This window comes from Colius striatus, chromosome 2 (assembly GCF_028858725.1).
Source record: "Colius striatus isolate bColStr4 chromosome 2, bColStr4.1.hap1, whole genome shotgun sequence".
NCBI lineage: Eukaryota > Metazoa > Chordata > Aves > Coliiformes > Coliidae > Colius > Colius striatus.
In genome coordinates, this window is record NC_084760.1 from 92,568,574 (window position 1) to 92,587,835 (window position 19,262).

General features: G+C 40.7%; 2 protein-coding genes and 1 long non-coding RNA gene across 5 annotated transcripts in view; 1 reads left to right on the top strand and 2 right to left on the bottom strand.

Annotated features, from left to right (window-relative positions):
* Positions 1-658: 658 nt before the first annotated feature.
* Positions 659-3,574, bottom strand: LOC133624924 (uncharacterized). The gene is made up of 3 exons (XR_009818194.1): positions 3,134-3,574; positions 1,996-2,181; positions 659-1,718 (listed from the first exon to the last, which is right to left on the bottom strand). It is a non-coding gene; the product is annotated as an uncharacterized LOC133624924 (long non-coding RNA).
* A 522-nt stretch (positions 3,575-4,096) lies between these two features.
* On the top strand, positions 4,097-8,783 carry DEGS1 (delta 4-desaturase, sphingolipid 1). Its single transcript, XM_061991499.1, has 3 exons — positions 4,097-4,292; positions 5,274-6,016; positions 8,055-8,783. Exons 1-3 carry the CDS (start codon positions 4,211-4,213, stop codon positions 8,199-8,201), a joined length of 972 nt encoding a protein of 323 aa, XP_061847483.1. The 5' UTR covers positions 4,097-4,210; the 3' UTR covers positions 8,202-8,783.
* Positions 8,784-15,292: 6,509 nt separating this feature from the next.
* Positions 15,293-19,262, bottom strand: part of NVL (nuclear VCP like) — a 45,483-nt gene continuing 41,513 nt past the window's right edge. For all 3 annotated transcript variants that reach the window (XM_061991494.1, XM_061991495.1, XM_061991497.1), the window contains 2 exons: positions 17,243-17,313; positions 15,293-15,540 (listed from right to left, as the gene is read on the bottom strand). In XM_061991494.1, coding sequence (XP_061847478.1) covers positions 15,496-15,540; positions 17,243-17,313 — 116 coding nt within the window. In that variant the 3' untranslated portion in view covers positions 15,293-15,495. The remainder of the gene's footprint in view (positions 15,541-17,242; positions 17,314-19,262) is intronic.

The window sequence follows — 19,262 nt, forward strand, 5'->3', positions numbered from 1 at the left end:
GAAAGCAACTTCCCCTCCCCCTCCACAATATACAAATCGTTTGAGGTTATGTTGATGACTCTCTGGCTGTGTGTAAACTGAGCTGGAAAGAACAACAGCAGCCTATTGTTATATGAAACGTTCTCCTTGAACGGTGCCAACTTGGAACCTTCACCCCAAGGAAGTGTCACGTGCTACAAGTTAGCAGGTGTATCCTGATCCTCTGCGTGCCACCACTTAAAGTAAAATTGAAACTTAAGGGCTGGAGGGAAAGGTTACAAGCAAGTTCTGAGAAATGCCACAACAAAGGTACACCACTACTTCCTTTTCACTTCCTGGGGAGGAAGAGTGACATCAGTATCAGAGGGCTCTCAGATTGGAATATACCTTAGTGGTATGGATAGAATGTAGAAAACAGGATGAACTAATACTTTAGAGAAAATAGCTGGAATGTTAACTTCTGACACTCTATTGTCCCTTATTAAATAAAAAAGGATGCATTTTGCAAGATAGTAACAAGTTGTTAATAGCCTGGAGTAAAACTAAATCACTTTTGACTAAACGTCTATGCAAGTTTCATGAGTTGATGAGTATCAGCCTTGAAAATTACAGCTTTGGTGGCTGTTAGTGATTGTATCATCTGTTCAAGGGAGAATATCAAACTAGTGAGACTAAAATGTAGTTTACAAAGTTACACAAAAAATCATTTTATTTGCAGCCAGTACTCGTTTTTAATACTTGTAGCAAGGGCTGAAAGTGAACAGCTCAAGGTTGAAAGAGATAGTTTCTTAAAATAGCTTAAAATGTCCATCTTTTCAATTTCTCTTTCTAAAAACAGTAGTTTGCTTTGTAAACTGGTTTTTATTTCATAGTAGAGTTTGGGATTTGTTCCAGATTTGTGTTATCTAGTGAGCATGGTGGAAATGGTGTAAGAAGATACCACAATGGTACTTTTTTGGTGGGGAAAGCTGTTTGCAAACAAAGCTTGCTCTCCACATGGAACAATTTAAATGTGAACACAGTATACAAGCACTTTCTAAACAAGGGCTAATGGATGTAATAGGTGGAAGCCCTGAAGGAAGAAAGATTTCCTTTGTAACAACATAGATTTCTCAGATTAAAGAACAGATAGAAACAAATGTTAACATCTTCTATCCCCCAACACTCTCTCAGCATAGCACACTAATCACAATAGTTCATTAATAGTATGAGGATGCCTTCATGTGATTCCTTAATGTAAAAAGTAAGACTGTACTGAAGAGTTTAACTGCGATCTTTTAACAGTTAATTGTGGGAACCAAAAAGACTGTCTAAGGAATTTTGAACATCAAGAGCCTCTTGAAAATGAGATTATATAGGATATAGTTAAATGTGTCCTCAGATAGGAGAGGACTGCCTGATATCTTGGGAGTTCCTGATGGTTTTAAGAAAGTAACTGGCAAGTTACAGTCATGGATTCTTATTTTGTTCATTAGTAAACTTTGAGTATTTGGTAGCAACATTTCTGCTAGTCATGAACTATTCTGATACTCTCCAGTTCCATTCCTTTACTACTTGCCACCCTAACTGGACCAGCTCACTTGTCCATTTGCTCTCCACCTTTGCAGTTGTGCTTGCTGGATCACACCTTCCTAGATGGATGAGGATTCACTGCCAGCTTTGGTTTAGTCGTAACTGAGCACTCTGAGATGTTTGGTTTAGCTTTGAGCCAGCTGGAGACACGGCGGGATCTCTGTCTTCTGAAGGGAAAATGTCAGATATAAAAACTGTTAGCTTGCTGAAGGCTTAATATGTCTGCATTTGTTATATGGACTGCTTAAACCAGAAAGACTGAGTGATTAAATAGGACAAAACATGGCACTCTAGGACACTTGGGCAATTAAATTTTCCAAAGCTTTCCTGTTTATTATTTTTCTCAGTTGTTTAAGCTTTGTTTCGCTGCTGTGGAACGTTAAGTTTATCAATCTGGGATCTTCTATTTAATTACCCTACTCAAATTTGTGACCATTAACAAACCTCTGTAAATTTGCAGTGCTGTAAATCCTTGTGTGTCCTCAATTCCTGATCTGCTCTCTCCTCCAATGCTCCTGTCGACAATTGCAACCTTTCTTATCAGCAGGCACATTCATTCTTTTAGCTGGGTCTTTCCCACAGACGAGAAGGTCTTTAGCACAGCAGTGGATAACAGTGCTAATATTTGAACTATGACAAGAAGGGAACAGTTTCAGAAGCATTACATACAGTGTTTAGAATACAGTTGAGTGAGTGACCCTGGCAATTTTGCAGTCAGCTTCTGCACTGGTAACTCAAAAGCACTTCCTGGTTTATTGTGTAGCAGTCACTGAGCAAAAAGTAAAAGTGAACATCCTTTGCAAGGACAAAATGCCTTGGTGAAATCTAAACATGTCTTTTACCTCTTATGCTGCACCAGTCCTCACAAAGTTTACAAAATTACTATTGTGTGACTAAGGAGGGAAAAGCTATGAATAAACTTTTCTACTTGCTTCCTTTTTAACTTCTGATTCACATCCTAATATGCACAGATGGAAAACACATGTATGAAAAAAATATTCATGAAGCTGTTATCTTTTCTAGATCTGTGCTTTGTCCATTGCCTGAGATTGTAAACATTTTGAAGTAGGGGTAGTATTGCCCCTACATTTGCAGTTACACATAGGGCTTTTAGCAGCTAGTAGATACTAGCTTTGAAAATTCGTTATTACTTTTAAATTTTAAGTGATACATCATAAACCTTGAGATATATTTCACTAATGGAGAAGGTATAATTTATTTTGTGCTTTTTCTGTTGTGTTTATGACTATTATTGGTTTAGATGATTTTGAATGGATTTATGGACAACTAAAATTCCAAGCAAGTAGTCATTCAGCTTCTACATAAAGCAATCTTTGTGACTCAGCTGCCCACAGTCAATGTTATATGAGAAATAGATGCAGCGACAGATTAAATGGAGCTTAGCTCAAACAGAGAAGCTTGTCAAAGAAGTTCTTAAAGTATCTTACCACAAAAAACCCAAAGAAAATGGGAGTCCTTGGCACAGGCATTTTGCGTTGTTAATAATCTTCCTTCAGTCAGCTTACAGAAATTTAAATTTTGGACAAATGACAGGCAGTCCTTACAACCACACATCTCTTACCTTTGGAAAAGTGTTTTTTAAAGAGCTGCTCTAAGAGACCGTTTCTGTTTCTAGTCACAAGAAAGCAAGTTGGATTTGACTGTCCGGCCTGCCCGGGTATCTGTAGTGGCTTCTGGGCAGGTTGTCCCAACAACGGAGGAGGGTAGACAGAAATCACAGACTGCTAAACTTGTACAAACATCATTAAAGGCGGCTGGGGAAGCGGAGAGGGTAAACATGAAACCGGTGAGGCTTCACCTGCTCAACTTCGCGGAGGCCAGCTCGTCTCGGTACGGCGCTGAGCGACAAAGGAGCTTCGGGTTCCCCGAGCGCCTAGGCGCGAAAGGGCTCCCGGGGACGGAGCCGGCGTTACCAGCCGAGAATTTTCGCCCCCTCCTTAAATATTATCTATGCGTGCGGCGTTATTAAAGGCAACCGCAGCGCGGGCAGCGCCATTGCCGCTTGAGGAGACTCGCTCCCTCCCCGCGCCCCGCTGCCCTGAGGCGGCAGCGCGCCGCGGCCGCTCTCGCCCCACAGCCCGTCCCCCCAGGTGTCCCCCGTCTGAGGCCAAGGCCGCGCAGGACGGCCGGCACTGGCCGCAAGTCAGTCACGCCGCCGCAGGAACAGGCTGAGGCAGCCTGCCCGGGCCGTCCTAGGGCAGAGCAGTGCAAGCTCTCCCCCGAAGAGGGGGGCGGACATACACGACTTCTCGCTGGCGGAAGCGGGGGCCCAGGGGCAGCCGCTGCCTTCCCATCCGCCGCAGCCGCAGCGTTGAGCAGCAGCGGGGCGCCGGAGGCCGAGAGAACCATCCCCCGGCCCCTCAGGCCGCGGCTTGGCCGAGCGCCTCACCCCGCCCCGGCCCGCGCTTGCGAGCGGAGGGCGAGAGGTGCTGGCGGTGACGGAGTCTGCCAGCCCTGACGGCCGGCAGCAGCCAATGGGGACAGAGCACGGGGTGGCGGGCGGGGCGCCCGCCGAGCCGCCCCCGCGGCGCTATAAGGCGCGGTGCCGGAGCAGAGCGCGAGTCCGGGGTTGCGGCGCTGGGTAGAATTCGCGGGTGGGCTGGTAGACGGGGCGGTTGGGGGGCGCCGCGCTACCGCCATGGGTAATACCGTCGCTAGAGAGGATTTCGAGTGGGTCTACACGGACCAGCCGCATGCCGACCGCCGCAAGGAGATCCTGGGTGAGGAGGAGTGGCGGTGGGGCCGCCGCTCCTTTGCCGCTGGCTGCGTGGCGGGCGGGGGAGGGGGGGGGTGAAATCGACAGGGCACCCCACAAAATGGCTGCCAGCTGCCCGCGTCGGGGGGTCGCCGCAGGCAAGGCGCTGCGGTTGAGGGCCTGTCCGGCGCCGCCAGCTGATAGAGGCTGTCGGCGTGGGGGGTGCCGTGCGTCCGGAGCCAAAGTCAGCCCGGCCCCGTGTGAGGGGAGCACTGCTGGCCGCGTACGTGGAGGCGGGAGCCGCCGCCTTGGCGGCGCTGGCGGGGGAGGGGAGGGGAAGAGGGGAAGGAGCGAGCGGGGGAAGCAGCTCGCCGTCTGCGGGGACAGAGCCCAGCCCCGCAATGTGGGGCGGACGGCCCGCGGGACTAGTTTGAGCTGCGAGCGCTGGGCGTCAGCAGAGCGGTTCGACCTCCCCGTAGGGGCTGCGGCCGCTCCCCGCCCTTGCCGGAGCTGCCCGCTTCCGCAGAGCCCTCCGAGCGCCTAGGAAGCGAGCTCAGTGTATGATAAGGTGCTGTCGGTGGCTAGAAGTAGGTAGGGTTGTGCGTGGAGGTCATCGCGGCACCCACTATGGGTGGTAAATAACGGCGTTTACAACTGGGATGCCTCAGTCGGACCTGAGCTTATTTGAGCGCTTCTGAATTACCGGTGTCAGTTCAAAGCCGTTTCCTCCCCGGGTCGGCTGGAGGGTGGTACCGGTGCATATCATGTACGTGTCTAGTTGCCGAGCAACGGAAAAATGCTAAAATTATTTCGTTGTCAAGGATTCATTAAGGCAATAAATGTCACAAGTGGGGAATGTGGTGTGTTTTCATTACCTTTGCAGATAAATCCCAATTGGGAGGAAAGGGAGGAATGGCTATATCTGCTTTTGTAATCCAGCTGTGGTAGCTGGCAGTGAGGAGAGCTACTCAATAATTCCTTTTTTGTTTAACACTTTCCCATCTAGCAAAACATCCAGAGATAAAAGCGCTGATGAAGCCAGACTACAACTTGATCTGGGTAGTTGTGCTGATGGTTCTTGCCCAGTTGACTGCATTTTATCTAGTTAAAGACTTAGACTGGAAATGGGTTGTCTTCTGGGCCTATGTTTTTGGAAGCTGTATTAGTCACTCCATGACTTTGGCTATTCATGAGATCTCTCACAATAGTGCCTTTGGCAACAACAAAGCGATGTGGAATCGATGGTTTGGAATATTTGCCAACCTCCCTCTTGGTCTCCCATACTCCATATCCTTCAAGAGGTACCACATGGATCACCATCGTTACTTAGGAGGCGACGGAATTGATGTGGACATTCCTACCAACTTTGAAGGCTGGTTTTTCTGCACGCGTTTTAGGAAGTTCATATGGATTGTTCTTCAGCCATTTTTCTATGCAATTAGACCTCTCTGCATCAATCCCAAACCCATTACTCGACTTGAAGTAATCAATTTGTTAGCTCAGCTTTCTTTTGATGTTGTGATATATTATTTATGGGGAGTGAAATCCACTTTTTACATGCTTGCTGGTTCAGTACTTGGACTTGGGTTGCACCCAATTTCGGGACACTTCATAGCTGAACATTACATGTTTTTAAAAGGACATGAGACTTATTCCTACTATGGGCCACTGAATTTGCTCACTTTTAATGTTGGCTACCACAATGAACATCATGACTTCCCCAATATTCCTGGCAAGAGCCTTCCACTGGTAAGTTTACTTTCAAAGCTATTACTTTTTCTAAAAATAAGCTCTAGTTTAACTTGAAAATCAGGTAGAATGCTGAGAGTTAGAAGAATGGAAGTTGAGAGTGGAAAAAACCCTGAAAACTTGAAAATCTTTGAGAACAATTTGTAAGTTGAGCAATGAAAAAAGTAATTAACATTTTAGTGGTACCCTAAACAAGCTTCCTGATTGCTGATTGGAAGGCTCAAGCCTCTTCCATAAAAGGAGAGAGGAGGAAATGCATGCCTTGTGCTCTACACTAACTTTACTTTTCTGTATTGCAACCAGCCTTTTGATTTTCTTCAGTTTCTAAGTATGCAGAAAACTAGTTAAGACGTTAAAAACAACTTCAGAGACTTGGCTCTGCCTTTGAAGTCTGAAGGACATAATTACAATGCATGCTTATTCTTTAGTCTCTTCTATCACTGACATCCTCTGGTGGGGAAAAGAGAGTTTGAGGTACTGCTTATGTTTGTTGTACTGTTGACAAATGTTTAATAGCTTTCTAGTTTGGAGCAGCGCAATTTTCCTCAAGTGAGAACCTTTGAATCCTAAATAATTATCAGCTGTACATAGACAGAATTAAGGTTTCAAAGCTAAGACAGACCTGTCACATCTGCAGTTCTTGCTGTATATGTGTTCCCCAGTTGGAGCATGGGAACACAGGTTTCCAGGGTTACACCTGAAAAACTGAAGATGAGTTTTATCAAAACCGTGGTGTTGGTCTTGTAGCTTTGTTATTGCACTTGATAAGGAACTTGCAAGCTTCTGACTTTTGGTAGAATCTAAACTTAGTGGTTATTTCAGTTGTCAGTGGTGTAACTGTAGGTGAAGTAACTGCTCCAGCACTTTTTCAGGGCAGTGAAATTCTGTAATTGGTTTGTTGAGATGTTGCTTTTGTGGGTTTCTTTCACTTTGAAAGAAGCGAATGATAAATTTTGTCTTTCAAATACAACTGAAGTTGCTTTAATTCACCTCTGATACCTAGATCTGTGCTGAAGAACCAGCATTTCACTTCTTATACTAGTATGTAAGTTGTAAATAGGAAATTACTTTTTTCCAAGTACTGAGTTGCAGAGGTAAATGTCCAGCTCTGCTTACAAGACTCTTAATCCAGAGCTCTGACAGAAAACAAAGCTGCCTCCTACAACAGGGTAGTTAATTTTATTGGACTGGACTTCATGCTGTGTGACAAAGGTCACTGAAGTAGTGAACACTTGATTCCAGCCAGGGTTCTGGTGAGCTGAAAATAGTTACTGATGAATAAAAGTGTACTGGCTATGTGATCTGGCCTATAAGTGTGATGATGGATCAGAATGATTTTTAACTCCCAACCAGACATGCAAATATCTTGGGCTGGTTTGCTGCTTACACAGATTAATGTATTTTTGCTGTCTAAAACTATGGTATTTAGTGGAAAAGCAGCTTTGCTCAGGTTTTTAAGGTGGTTTAAGGATACCTAACTGAAACTCCAGCTCTCAGTTTAAAACAGTGGCCTAGTTAGTATGTACCCCTGACAATAAAGTCTTTGGAAGCAGTTTGTATTAATTTGGTAATGTCTTCAGAAAGATGTTCCTCGGAAAAATAAGTGTCTTTTTAGTGTTGAGGTTTGAAATTACATGTAAAAATAGCAGCTAAACATCTCTTCCCAGAACCTACAACATCCTTTTTAGTGATACTTATGAGCCAGCACTGAGCTGAGTCACCAACTTCCACTAGCAACCAAACTGCTTGCTTCTGTGAGCTGTGTTGTTCTATAGGTAGCACAGCGAACAGAATTCAGAGTGTTTGCAGTTTGTTCAGGTTAGCTTCTCTGGAAGAGTTTCACGTGGAGTTTACTTCACCAGGGAGTTACATTTTCTGTCAAGAAACTTTCATGTTGTGGCAGTTGTAGCCTTTCCTATAGAATCTAACATCTAAGACAAAACTTCTTGTGTTCTGCATTATTACAAGTTGAGGACTGTAAAGTTTTCATGACTGGTGCTAATATAAATAGTAAATAAACCTCGTATCTCCTCTTTAGGTGAAGAAAATAGCAGCTGAGTACTATGACAACCTGCCACAATATAACTCTTGGATAAAAGTACTGTATGACTTCGTGATGGATGACACAATCAGCCCATATTCACGCATGAAAAGGCATTTAAAGGGTGAAGTGAAGCAAGATTAAACTTCTGGCAACCAAAAATCTTTGAAATGTCTGCTTGCTTTAAAGTGGCTGGTATAAGGTCTCTTGCTTAAGCTGTTCACCATTCCGCTGAATTAAGATCTACAGCAACATAGCAATGCACCCTTCAGGATTTTGTAGCAGACTCCTACCAGCTGTAACATTCCATGCAGCCCTCAGATTCAAGTTTTAATGTGTATTTAATGTGTTTGCCTAAGGATCAGTGTTAAGTGCATAATGCTAAATCACTTTGTTACAGAGTTTCCTTTGGTAGGTATTAAACCTCTATAAAATATCTGACTCTTGGTATTTTCAAAGTTCTCAATGTAATATACTGCCCACAACATGCTGTTTAGATGCCTGTAGAGAATTGACAGTAAGTTAATTCTAAACTAACAAGATTTGTTAATGTAAACTTTCTGTTGAACCCGTTTCCTGACTTATGGATGGAAGAACTGAATTTGCACAGAACTGTTAAGTCTGCTTTTGTTTATAATATGGAACATGTCACTTGAAGTGTTGCTTTGAAGTTCTGCCTTTTCTACTGTAATAAATACCTTAAAGGAGCAATCCGTCAGAATGAAATTGGTATCTCTGAGATGGATTGTGTGGCTTGTCTTCTGTGTAAAAAGGTGGGGAATTTGGGGGTATTGCCAACTTTGTGGGTCCCCACCTGCTGCCTATGTTAGCATCCAGATGAAGTAGCTGGCAATAGAGTTGTATTGTTCAAGTCAGTAGGTAACCTAATATAAATGAGTAGGCCTTAAACACTGGGGGGGAAAAAAAAAACTTGCTACAGTCTGGGGTTTTTCTTATCTACAGCAAAAATGATTAGGCGTGTCCAAACTGGTTTGGCTGTTGCCATAGTTTTAAATGCTCAGTCTATAAATATTTACACTCATGGGGAAATTTGGCTTGTGTGGAAAACTGAATCAATAGAAGCAGATGCTGTTCTGACAAACAAGGCTAGTCATAATCATTGACAACTCTACTTTATCGAGTGTGTTAGTTACCTGTGTACACAGAAAGGTGTTGCTAAACTATCTTGGGCTTTTTTCCTGAACCTACAGTACATAAACACTTGTGTGTCTTGCATATTAAAATGTGGTGAGAGCACAAGTGCTCATATCAAATTTTGTGCTTAAGAAGTTTTTTATACTGGGAACAGAGAACAGATAGACTTGCCGAACAGCATGATATATTTGCTGTCATCTAAACCATTGATAATGGCTTTAAGCTATGAAGGATGGCAACAAATCACCCTTAAATCTCAAACAATGATCTCTTGGTACGTTCCTTGCTGATCTGAAAGATGGAGTCTGATATAGGTGGGAGTCTTGTTTGTAGTCCACACTGGTCATCTGTAAATAATGCAATTTTCAGATGCCTTCAGCTCTTGCTTTTTGTGTGTTTTTTAGAAGGGGTTGAGTGCCTGACAAGAACCCTTGCTTGCAATCCTGTTCTTAATGTGTTTTAAGTGGGGGCCCTTATCTGTGGTTAAGCAATAGAAATGGTATAAAAATGTGTTAACCACTTCAAGTGACTTCATGGTGATACCAAAAATATGCTAGCTAGCCAGCATATTGCTCAGGGTAGAGTGTAATGTCAAAATACACTTTATCCAATATACTTACATGTAACTAAAAAGCAAAGATTAATATTAGGTGAATTTTTGACTGGTCTCCTTATGCTAAAGTACTTAAAACTTTAGAGACATTTGGTATTTTTAAAGCTGCAAGACTGGCTCTGTTGAATGGTGGCATAGATGAACTGTTAAGAATCAATGACTTAGTTTTCTTCTGAGTAGAAAGGAGACTAGTTGAAAGATTTAAATAGGCTTAAGTTGCAAAATGGTTAAGCTACTTCTACCTGACTCCTCAATTTAAAAAGTGAAAAGTGGAATTAAAGCTCTTTGGTGTTTGGTGTCAGTGGCTTTACTGTAGCTGGATAAAGGATGGAATGTGTCTCTAAAAAGTTTTATGGCTACAAGCTAAAAAGTTTAGTTATCTTAGGTGAATACTTGAGATAACCAGAGTTTAGAATCAAATCTGTACATGTGGGCTGTTACCTACTTGATGGAATTGCTGATGTCCCTTACTGTCCTCCTAATGGGTAGTGCAAGTGTAAATTTGTGCTTTTAAACAGGTCTGAAGTTGCCATCTGTCTTGCTTAAAATAGAAAATGTTGCTTTAAGGTGTTCTGACTATGATATTCCCTTTTAGCTCTGATTATACATGCTATTTTCACTTTAAGAACTGCAGAATGGTGGGGAATTCTGAGGGCAATATCTACACTTGCCATAATCTTTCTGAAACATCTGCTACTGGCCACTTATTAGACAACACTTACTGGACTAGGTTAATCTGAGCCAGTGAGACTAAAGTTTGGGTCTAACCCATTGTGTTGATTTTTGGAAGCATTAGTAACTACCACTCTTAGGCATATAATTCTTAAGAGGTCTTGGTATCTAACTTTGGCAATAGGGGCTTTTCCAGAGGCAGATCATACGAAAGATAACCCATACTGCAGCATAGTTTCATCCCCTGAACAGTTGGAAGTGTTTCTGAACCACTGGTAAAAGGAATTGAGAGCAGCTGGACTACTTTGGCTTGTTTGATACATTCTAAATGAATAACTAGTTTTCTCCAGCCATAATGTGGGATTTAGTCAAGGCATGGCACAGAAATAAGAAACATTGTTTAAAAAAAATAAACTATATGAGTGGTCTAGGTATTTTTAAGGAATTAAATAATGTTCATTATTGCTGTTAAGATACATCTGGCAGAAACAGGTTGGTATGTTTTTTGAAATATTTTATCTAAAAGTTGGAGGGAGCTTTGACTAACCAGTGAACAAATTAAACCTAAAGAGTATCAAGAACTCTGACAGCTAACTTAATTATATATATATATATATATATATATGTATATATATATATATATAAAATGTGTTCCATTGGAATGGATTAACTTTGGCCTTTCTGCATGATTGTTAGGGGTTTTTTCCTTTCTAACTAAAGCATTTTCCTAGTTTGGCAAAGCTCTACTTTATGTGAAATTAGCCGAGAGTTTAACTTTCAAAACACAGCTGACTTTGGGTCAGCTGTGTTAACTGCACCCAAGTACTTGGACGACATGTTTAAATTGTGCAGAACTTTTGAATCCCTTTCAGGGCTTTCGGAGTAACTTCTTGTTTTCAGACTGAAGTGCCTTGCATGGCTTTTTTCAAACGTACGTACCCCTGTATCACTTGAAGCAGCCTAAGTGGAATAAATAATGCAGCCTGGAATCCGATCGTAGTAGGCATGAGTTTTCCCACAGGACAGGTGTGGGTATGTTGTTCCAAAACAACTCTCTCGCCTCAAGCATTCTTGTCTTGCTGTTGAACCTGTCTGCTCCACAACAGCAGCCAATTAACGTGTGTTAAATGGGTGCATCTTTCTGGCTACAGAGCTCCCTACTTTCAGATCCAGGGCATGACTTCCTACCTGAAAACAAGGATCACTTGAAATAGTTAAGAATTTTAGTTCTGTGTCTTGGAATTCCTCTGGTTAAGTCTTTAAATGTAGCCAGCAAGTGTGTATAATGTAGCTGAAGTCTACAGATGTTGAGAAATGGGTCTACTCTAGGTAAATAGACACTGTTAGGTAACTAGCTCAGCAGTTCACCTCTGCTGCCTTGGCATTTATTCTTGTATGAGATGAAGTGGCATGCAACAGTAGAGCTTAAAGCTGTTAATTCCCCATTTAATGTTGAAGTTCAACAACCAGTAATGTGAGTGCTATATCTTGCAAGCTGCCATGTCAGTGCTGGGGGGCAAACAAAAGTCACTTTCATGTAGCCATCTTGCATCATAAGTGGTCTAAGACGTGGCTTTCATTAAGTGTACTCTCTGTAATTTGAAAGATTCTCAAAAGACTTAAAGCAAAGCAAGTTCTACTGTTTTAGCTTGCACATTGCAAAGTATAGGAGCCACTTCTGGGTCTGCAGAGATTCCTTCTGCAAGGTCCTAGGAAACACAAGTGTGTATAAATCTTGTGCATATGCCTTTAGTATAGCAACCTGCACCTCTACAGACACAACTTTCTCTAGCAAATCCCCTATTTCACAATCAAGCCTGCAGTGGTATACAAGATTAGCAATGACAAAAACGTTGAAGTCTTCTGTTGAGCCAAGAATGAAGACAGCATTTTTTTTTTGCCCCTGAAAGTTCCCCACACTGCCTCTGCTCCCTATCCATGCTTAAGTTAGCATCTAATGAGCTCTGGGGCAGAGTCCTTACTGGGATTTCAATATGTGGCTAACCTTGGGAGAAGGGAGAGAAGAACAATTTCTTGGTCTTGTCACAACAGAAACAAGGTGACCAGAGGGAAAAACTCCAGGTATTTGTTTCTGCTAGGAGGGGTAGCAGTCAAATACGCAGAAGAAAGTAGTGGGCTCTGTATTGCATGAGAAGGCTTGTTCCTTAAAGCAATTCCCATTTTGTGTCCAAATACAAGGGATCTTGCATTTTATTTCTTATCAAGTTGTTTTCTTATCACTGAGTACTGTAGCCTAAGCTGTTTCCCACAAAAAGCAGTGGTGTGGGTGCATCACTTCCCTGCGTGAACTGTCAAAAGGAGTTCAGTTGCCTACCCTTGTCTGATCTGTGGTACATGTGTATGTAGCCCAGACAAGGTAAGCGGAGATGGACACTTGGTGATCTGCTGCTTTCTGCCTTTTGACATCTGCTTCCATTATCAGACAGTAATGATCATCAGATGGCTTGTATATTACATCTGTTCTGTGTTGGAACTCTTGACTATAGTGTTATTACTACTACTTAAATAGTGTTTCTTCCTTACTCTAGCACGCCTGAGGTTGCTTTCTTGCTCCATATACCATTGTATTATTCCTATATGTAAGAGTAAAGGAGAACAATGTTCTGTCTCAGGTGAATATGTCAGGGCTTGAGGACTCCTTCATAAGGGTAGCTGCACTTCTTGATGAGCTTAAGTATGGTAGCAGGATTTTCCTCTATATATCCATAAAGGAGAAAATACTCATGTGGCTATTTTCAACTGTAAAGGGTGGCTTGCTTGCCACATTTTTTTTCAAAAAAGGATGATAAATATTTCTAAATTGTAGCACTGAAGTTGTATCATGGACCTTTTCTAATTCTTGTGTTGAGTTTTTATATATAGGTTCTTTTGAAGTGATGCATGGCAAAAGGCAAGTTAAAATGGTGATGGCCTTCACAATTACCATATCTAAAGACATTACCATATCTAAAGGTAGAATGGGTGACAGTTTCCAAACTGATATTTGAGCTCCCATATACTGTTTTCATGGGGCTCCTGCGTGACTTTTTTTCACTGGTTAGCCCTCAAAACACTCAAGTGAACTGAGTATATTGTTGTATTAAAAGGGTTCAAATCTTAGTTTCATGTAGTTATAGCTTCCTGTAAAGCAAAAACTTTTTATTTAAGAAAGGTGGTATAAAGAGGTGCAAAGTTGTTGATTTAGAACTAGAACAGGAAAAAGCTTATGTAACAGGTAGACGTACATGACATCTGGGTACGGCTTTACATTAAAACTGCTCACTAGTAATTGCATAAAAGCCCACAGTAATTGCATTGCCTCTTAGTAATGAACATACACAAGTGAAACTAGCGAGGTAAAACAGTGATCTTTCATCTTGAATTTCTGGGAATCACAGTACTTCCCAAAGCTCCCTGCCTGACCTACAATTACTAGCAGACACATCATCTTCTGCTTTATATGCAAAGACTTTATTTGTTAGTCATATGGGCCACAATTTGAGTCACTCAGACTTCCCTTAAAGAGGGAGGGAATATGATACTACCCTGTACAAAAATCATTGGTAAGTACAATCTCCAATAAGTGTTGGTATTTTTACAACATCTGTGGTGATTAGTTATTTGTAACAGTCTTCTGTGTTTACCTTTGGGAAAAACGTGCACAATCTTTTGCTAGATGGCAATTCAAAGAATGCAAGATGGAAGGCATTATTCTCTCCCAAGGCAAAGTCAGCCTTAAAGTTAGATCAGGTTGTTCAGGGTCACATCTTGCAATGCATGGGAATTTAAATGAATAATAATTTAAGGAGGAGATTAAATGATACTCTCAAATGTTTAGGGGGATGAAATACAGAAAAAATGCTGCTTACAAAAATGTTACTGGTTTCTTATATGGAAGTTTCATGACTTCAAGATTATTTTAAGTTTGATGTTACCCAACTTAAAAGAGTTTCTATGACATTTGCTAGTAGAAATCATCCATTTTCTGATCCTTGACTGATGACTTCAGTGCTTTTAGGAAGAATAAAACTGCTCAAAGACTGAGGTTAATCATTTAAGAACTTTGTAGAGTGATGATAGTGGTGAAAAAAAAAATCCATGAAAGGTCACATTAGTTGCCTGGTATGTCACATTTCAGTTTGCATGTCACATTTTCATTCCCAGTTTGCTGATGCTGAAAGTTTCAACCCTCTTTCCAAGATGGAATTTCATATATTAAAAAAGAAAAGGAGTGGAGGCTCTCGGTCTGTTTCTTAAAACAGTAGGATTTTCCTTTCCCCAGAGGATATCAAACACTAAAATTCAAATACATACTGGAATTTCTTGTTGCAGATATGTCTGTTTAAAAAAGAACCCTTACTGTTTTAAGGGCTTCTTAGGTGGCTGTTAAATCATAGTATCATAGCACTTCTTGGATTTCCAGACTTTACTCTCTCCTAGATAACTGTTGGCTTGCCATCTGGGGATAGTTTCTTTTGACAAGGTGAAGGGAAGCTGTTAGAAGCTCTGAGAACCTGTGTTGGCACAATCATAATGTGTGACTGTATTTGGGAAAGGCATGATTAGTAGTATGATAACACGCAGTGCAGCACTTTCCCAGCCTACTTTCACAGTGCTCTTCTCCCAGTGATTCTTCAAGTGCTCTTGTTCTTGAAAATGTAGTTGTTTTCATTTATGGCTGCAAACAGCTATTTGAGCAGGGTAAACATTTTGAAGGGTTAACCTCTCTGAGGGACTTCTGATTAAGGGCAACAAATATATCAGAATGCCATTAGCTCTTCAGCACTAAAAGCACTCACTTTTAAAATACACACTTCCTGATTATCAGGAAGTGTGTATTGTATCTTTTATTTTGGAAGTGATGATGTTATTTTTCAGGTACAGTTTAAGGAGATGAGAAATATTGTAGTACAGCATCTTTCCAACCCATCTCTTGAAGTCAGGCACAGGTATTAGAAACCCCTCCACCAATGCAGAAGTCATCTCTCTTGGGAATTGTCACCTGCACAGTGACTGACGCAGTTCTTCATACATTATTTGATCCTAACAGTGTGAAGATAAGAGGGAGAAAAATACTTCAGACATTAGTGAAATTGTTCAGTGTTTTGAAGAGACTTTATATGTATTATTTAAAGTGAAACCAGCTGTATGAGCCTTTAGGTATCTTGTAAAAACATTTACAGACAAACCTAAGTAAGCCTCACTACTCTGCCTCAAATGAGGTTCTCCAGTGAGTCAACAGTGGTAAGTAATGAACAGAAGCCTTTGGCAGAATTCTTACACTTACTATTGCCACACTCAGCTCAGAGCACAGCTCGAGAAGATCCTGCCCTCTTAAGCAGGGGAGTTGCTGAATTGACACTTTACCCCCCACCCCCCTCTAGTTCTGTCAAAATGAACAGACAAGATCTTTTGCTAATCTAACGTACCCAACTGCTCCTTAATCCTTTTCACTAGTCACTCAAAATGACAGTTTTGAGGAACAGAATATTTTAAGTGTTCATTTCTACTGCAATAGCTGCCTTCAGAAGGTGGTGTCTGCCCACAGCTTTAAGAAGAATTTATTTTGATTTGTCTCAAGTCAACTAATTAAACCAAAAGCAAGTCAAAGGAACACAGCTGTGTATGGGAGGGAAGAGTCAGAAGCACTAAGCCAGTGGGAGGTAGCTTTTATTGTCCAGTATGTTGGGGTTTTGTCAGATTGAATTTCTCTAGCAGCTAGGAAGGAGCATCCAGGAACAGATGAGTATCCTGTACTCCAAAAGATATTTCAAAATACCTAACTGTAAATTCTTCAGATAAGGTGCAACTGAAATGTAGGGCTCTGAGATGTGACATTTAAGCTGCCTCTGAGATGTGGAATTACATCTACTTAACTCTTAAGAACTAGAAGGAATATGTCCTAATAATCAGCAGTGATTGCTGTACTAGAGGGGATGTTTTATGTTTTAGTGGTGGTTGCTTCTGAACTGTTTACTTAGTCATTAGCAACAGGGAAGAAGACAACAACCAAAATCATCTTTAACGGGTCTTGGAAACAAAGATCACTTTTCATTTTTAGAAAAGGTTACTGACTGTGAACATAGTATCCTAATAGAAGAAAACAGTTAACTTCTCTCTCTCAAGTGTTCAAAGTGAATATACGAATATATTTAGGAACAGATACCTAAGTTCTGCAGTAATGATAATTCCTATATATACTAAATTCTCAATGACAGTAATAAAGATGAGTGAACAGCTTTCAGTCATTAGAAGGAACAGGTCATAAGGAAACTATTAAAACAAGCTTCCTTGACAAATGCAAATAATGAAAAGAGAGCTAGGAAATAACTAAGATGTTAGTGTGCTTTATGTTCTATCTCATAATGATCTCTTCCACATTCACAGAAATGGTTGAGCATCTTTGGGTGCCACATCTATCTAGGGGAAAAATGGTGGTGGCAAAATTTGGTGTGCTCCAAAGGCTTTGATTTTTAACTGAAAGTTCCAGATGTAAGAGGTTAGGGAATGTAAGCGAAGTCCAAGGTGCCATACTAAAAGAGAACCTCGATAGCATGGTAATCCATCTACATGCCATGCATCATCTGCAGCTTTCATTTCTGACCTTGTGATAAGCATCAGGTTTGTTTATAGCAGAAACAGGTAGTGTTGGTTTGAAATACATGCAAATATACTGCAACCTTAGCTATTCCCACCATACTTCCAGGGCAGTAATGAGTCTTATAAATTTGAAACTTAATCTTACCTTTTTTGATACTGACGATTTCACTTTCCTGAAAGCTTCTTCAAAGTGTTTATGGGAAATCTTGATTTCTCCTTAAAGAATAAAGCATAATAAATTACTAAAACTGCAGGCAAGTCACAATGAAGCAACTGCTGCATGTATTTTGAGGCTGCATTCACAAAAACTAACTGTGTGTGCTAGTCAGCTGGATGAGATCTAATTCAGTAGTGTTATAGACACCTGAACTCTTGTATTTTATGTAGCCACTTGTCTGTGATATTAGGAAGATTTAATCCCTCCCTTTCTTGCCCCTTAAGATAAAGAATACTTATTTGTTTCAGAAAATTTTTTAGGTATTGGTGTTTCTACCTGCAGGTTGAGAAGTTAGTTCTTAAGCATGCCAAGTTAACTGCGACTTGCATCAAATCCAGCTAGAATTCTAAGTCCCTTAACCCTTCTGGAAGTTATCAGACACCTTGTTATAATTCCAATTCTACCACAGGATGCTCAATTTCTAAGAAATTGACTTTAGATCATTGTCTTATATGGCAGTACCCAGAAGCAGTGAAAGCTTCCATTTTTACAGGTCCCTATGTTTTAAATCTATGCAAATTGCCTTTCTGACCTGAATGCAGCTATCTCACAATAATTATTCCTAATGATAGCCTTTTGAACAGTTTTACTATGCAAAAACACAAGCTACCTCAAATCAGCTTCCTCTGCTCTCACAAGCATTTAGACTTAAGAATCCCAAGATACCACTACTATACAGATTTATTAAGTTGCTAACATTATGCACAAGTATCAGATGATAGAGGTATATCTTTATAGTCAATTTAGTGCTTTTTAATGTATTTCATGAAGACACTTGGCTTCACAGGAATGTACTGCCACTACCTTTGCATACATCTTTGTAATGTAAATGGCATCTACCAACATGAAAAAAAACTGTTAAGGTTCATCATTAATATATTTTGATGTTTGAGTTTAACAAAAATCTTCTGCTGATACGGCAAGAGATGACATAGCAGGTTGAAAGCAATAAATTTAAGATGAGAACATGTTCAAGGAATAAAACAGAACAGCAAGTAGTGCGCAGTTATTATTACTTGCTTCAGAAGTAATGAAGGTTAAAGTTCACTGAACTAAACGTATAACCTTGCTGCTCTCATCTCAGTTCTCTGAAGCTCTTATTCAAGATTCCCATTACCATAGGAAGATATACCAATATAAATGAAGAGTTAAAATTTAAGTACCAGCACTTTAGCCTATTTCCCCAAGGAAATACTGCTTAGAGTAAGGATGTTTAATGTGGGTCTTTCACAGAACCCAAATTAACTGAGTGATCAAAATGCCATAAAATAAAATGAAGCTATGAGAATTTACTTTTGCTTTTGTTTTTAAGCCTGTAACTTTTTAATCACATGGTGAAAGAGTAGATAATAGCTTCAACTATAGAGACTGAAGAAAGGAGAAAACGGCATTTACCAACTATGCAGATCAATATCATTAAGGTCGTGGTTATCAGAAAAAGTCAAGGTGAAACATTGTGTGATACTAAAGTAAGAGTATTTAGCTAGGGCTAGGGATAAGCATACTTTCACCTACTGCTAGGCAAAGTAGTTTACCTCTCATTGAAAGGAGGTGAGGCTATTCCATGCTTGTTGCCTGATAAAAGCAGGCACAATGCTTGATACTGTGGAGAATTTAGCTGACAGTTACCTATAACTTGGTTACTTGTATTAACAGAGTTTGCCTTGGCTTCTGATAGACCATTTAGTCTGAATAAGTATGTATGAATGTCTTACTATTTAAAACAATTTAGTTTGATAAATTAATGCTAACTTAAAATAATGAAGTATATCCACAGGTATAATCTTCTAACAGTAAGATTAAGTACTTAAAACACCACGATGACGAACTCCAGAGGGACCTCACAAAACTGAAAATCTGCCCAGTCTTTGTTAGGATTCCCTCCCTCTGCCCCTACGCAAACTGCAGTATCTGGCAACTCCCAAACACAGTAGTCTCTCTCTGTGGA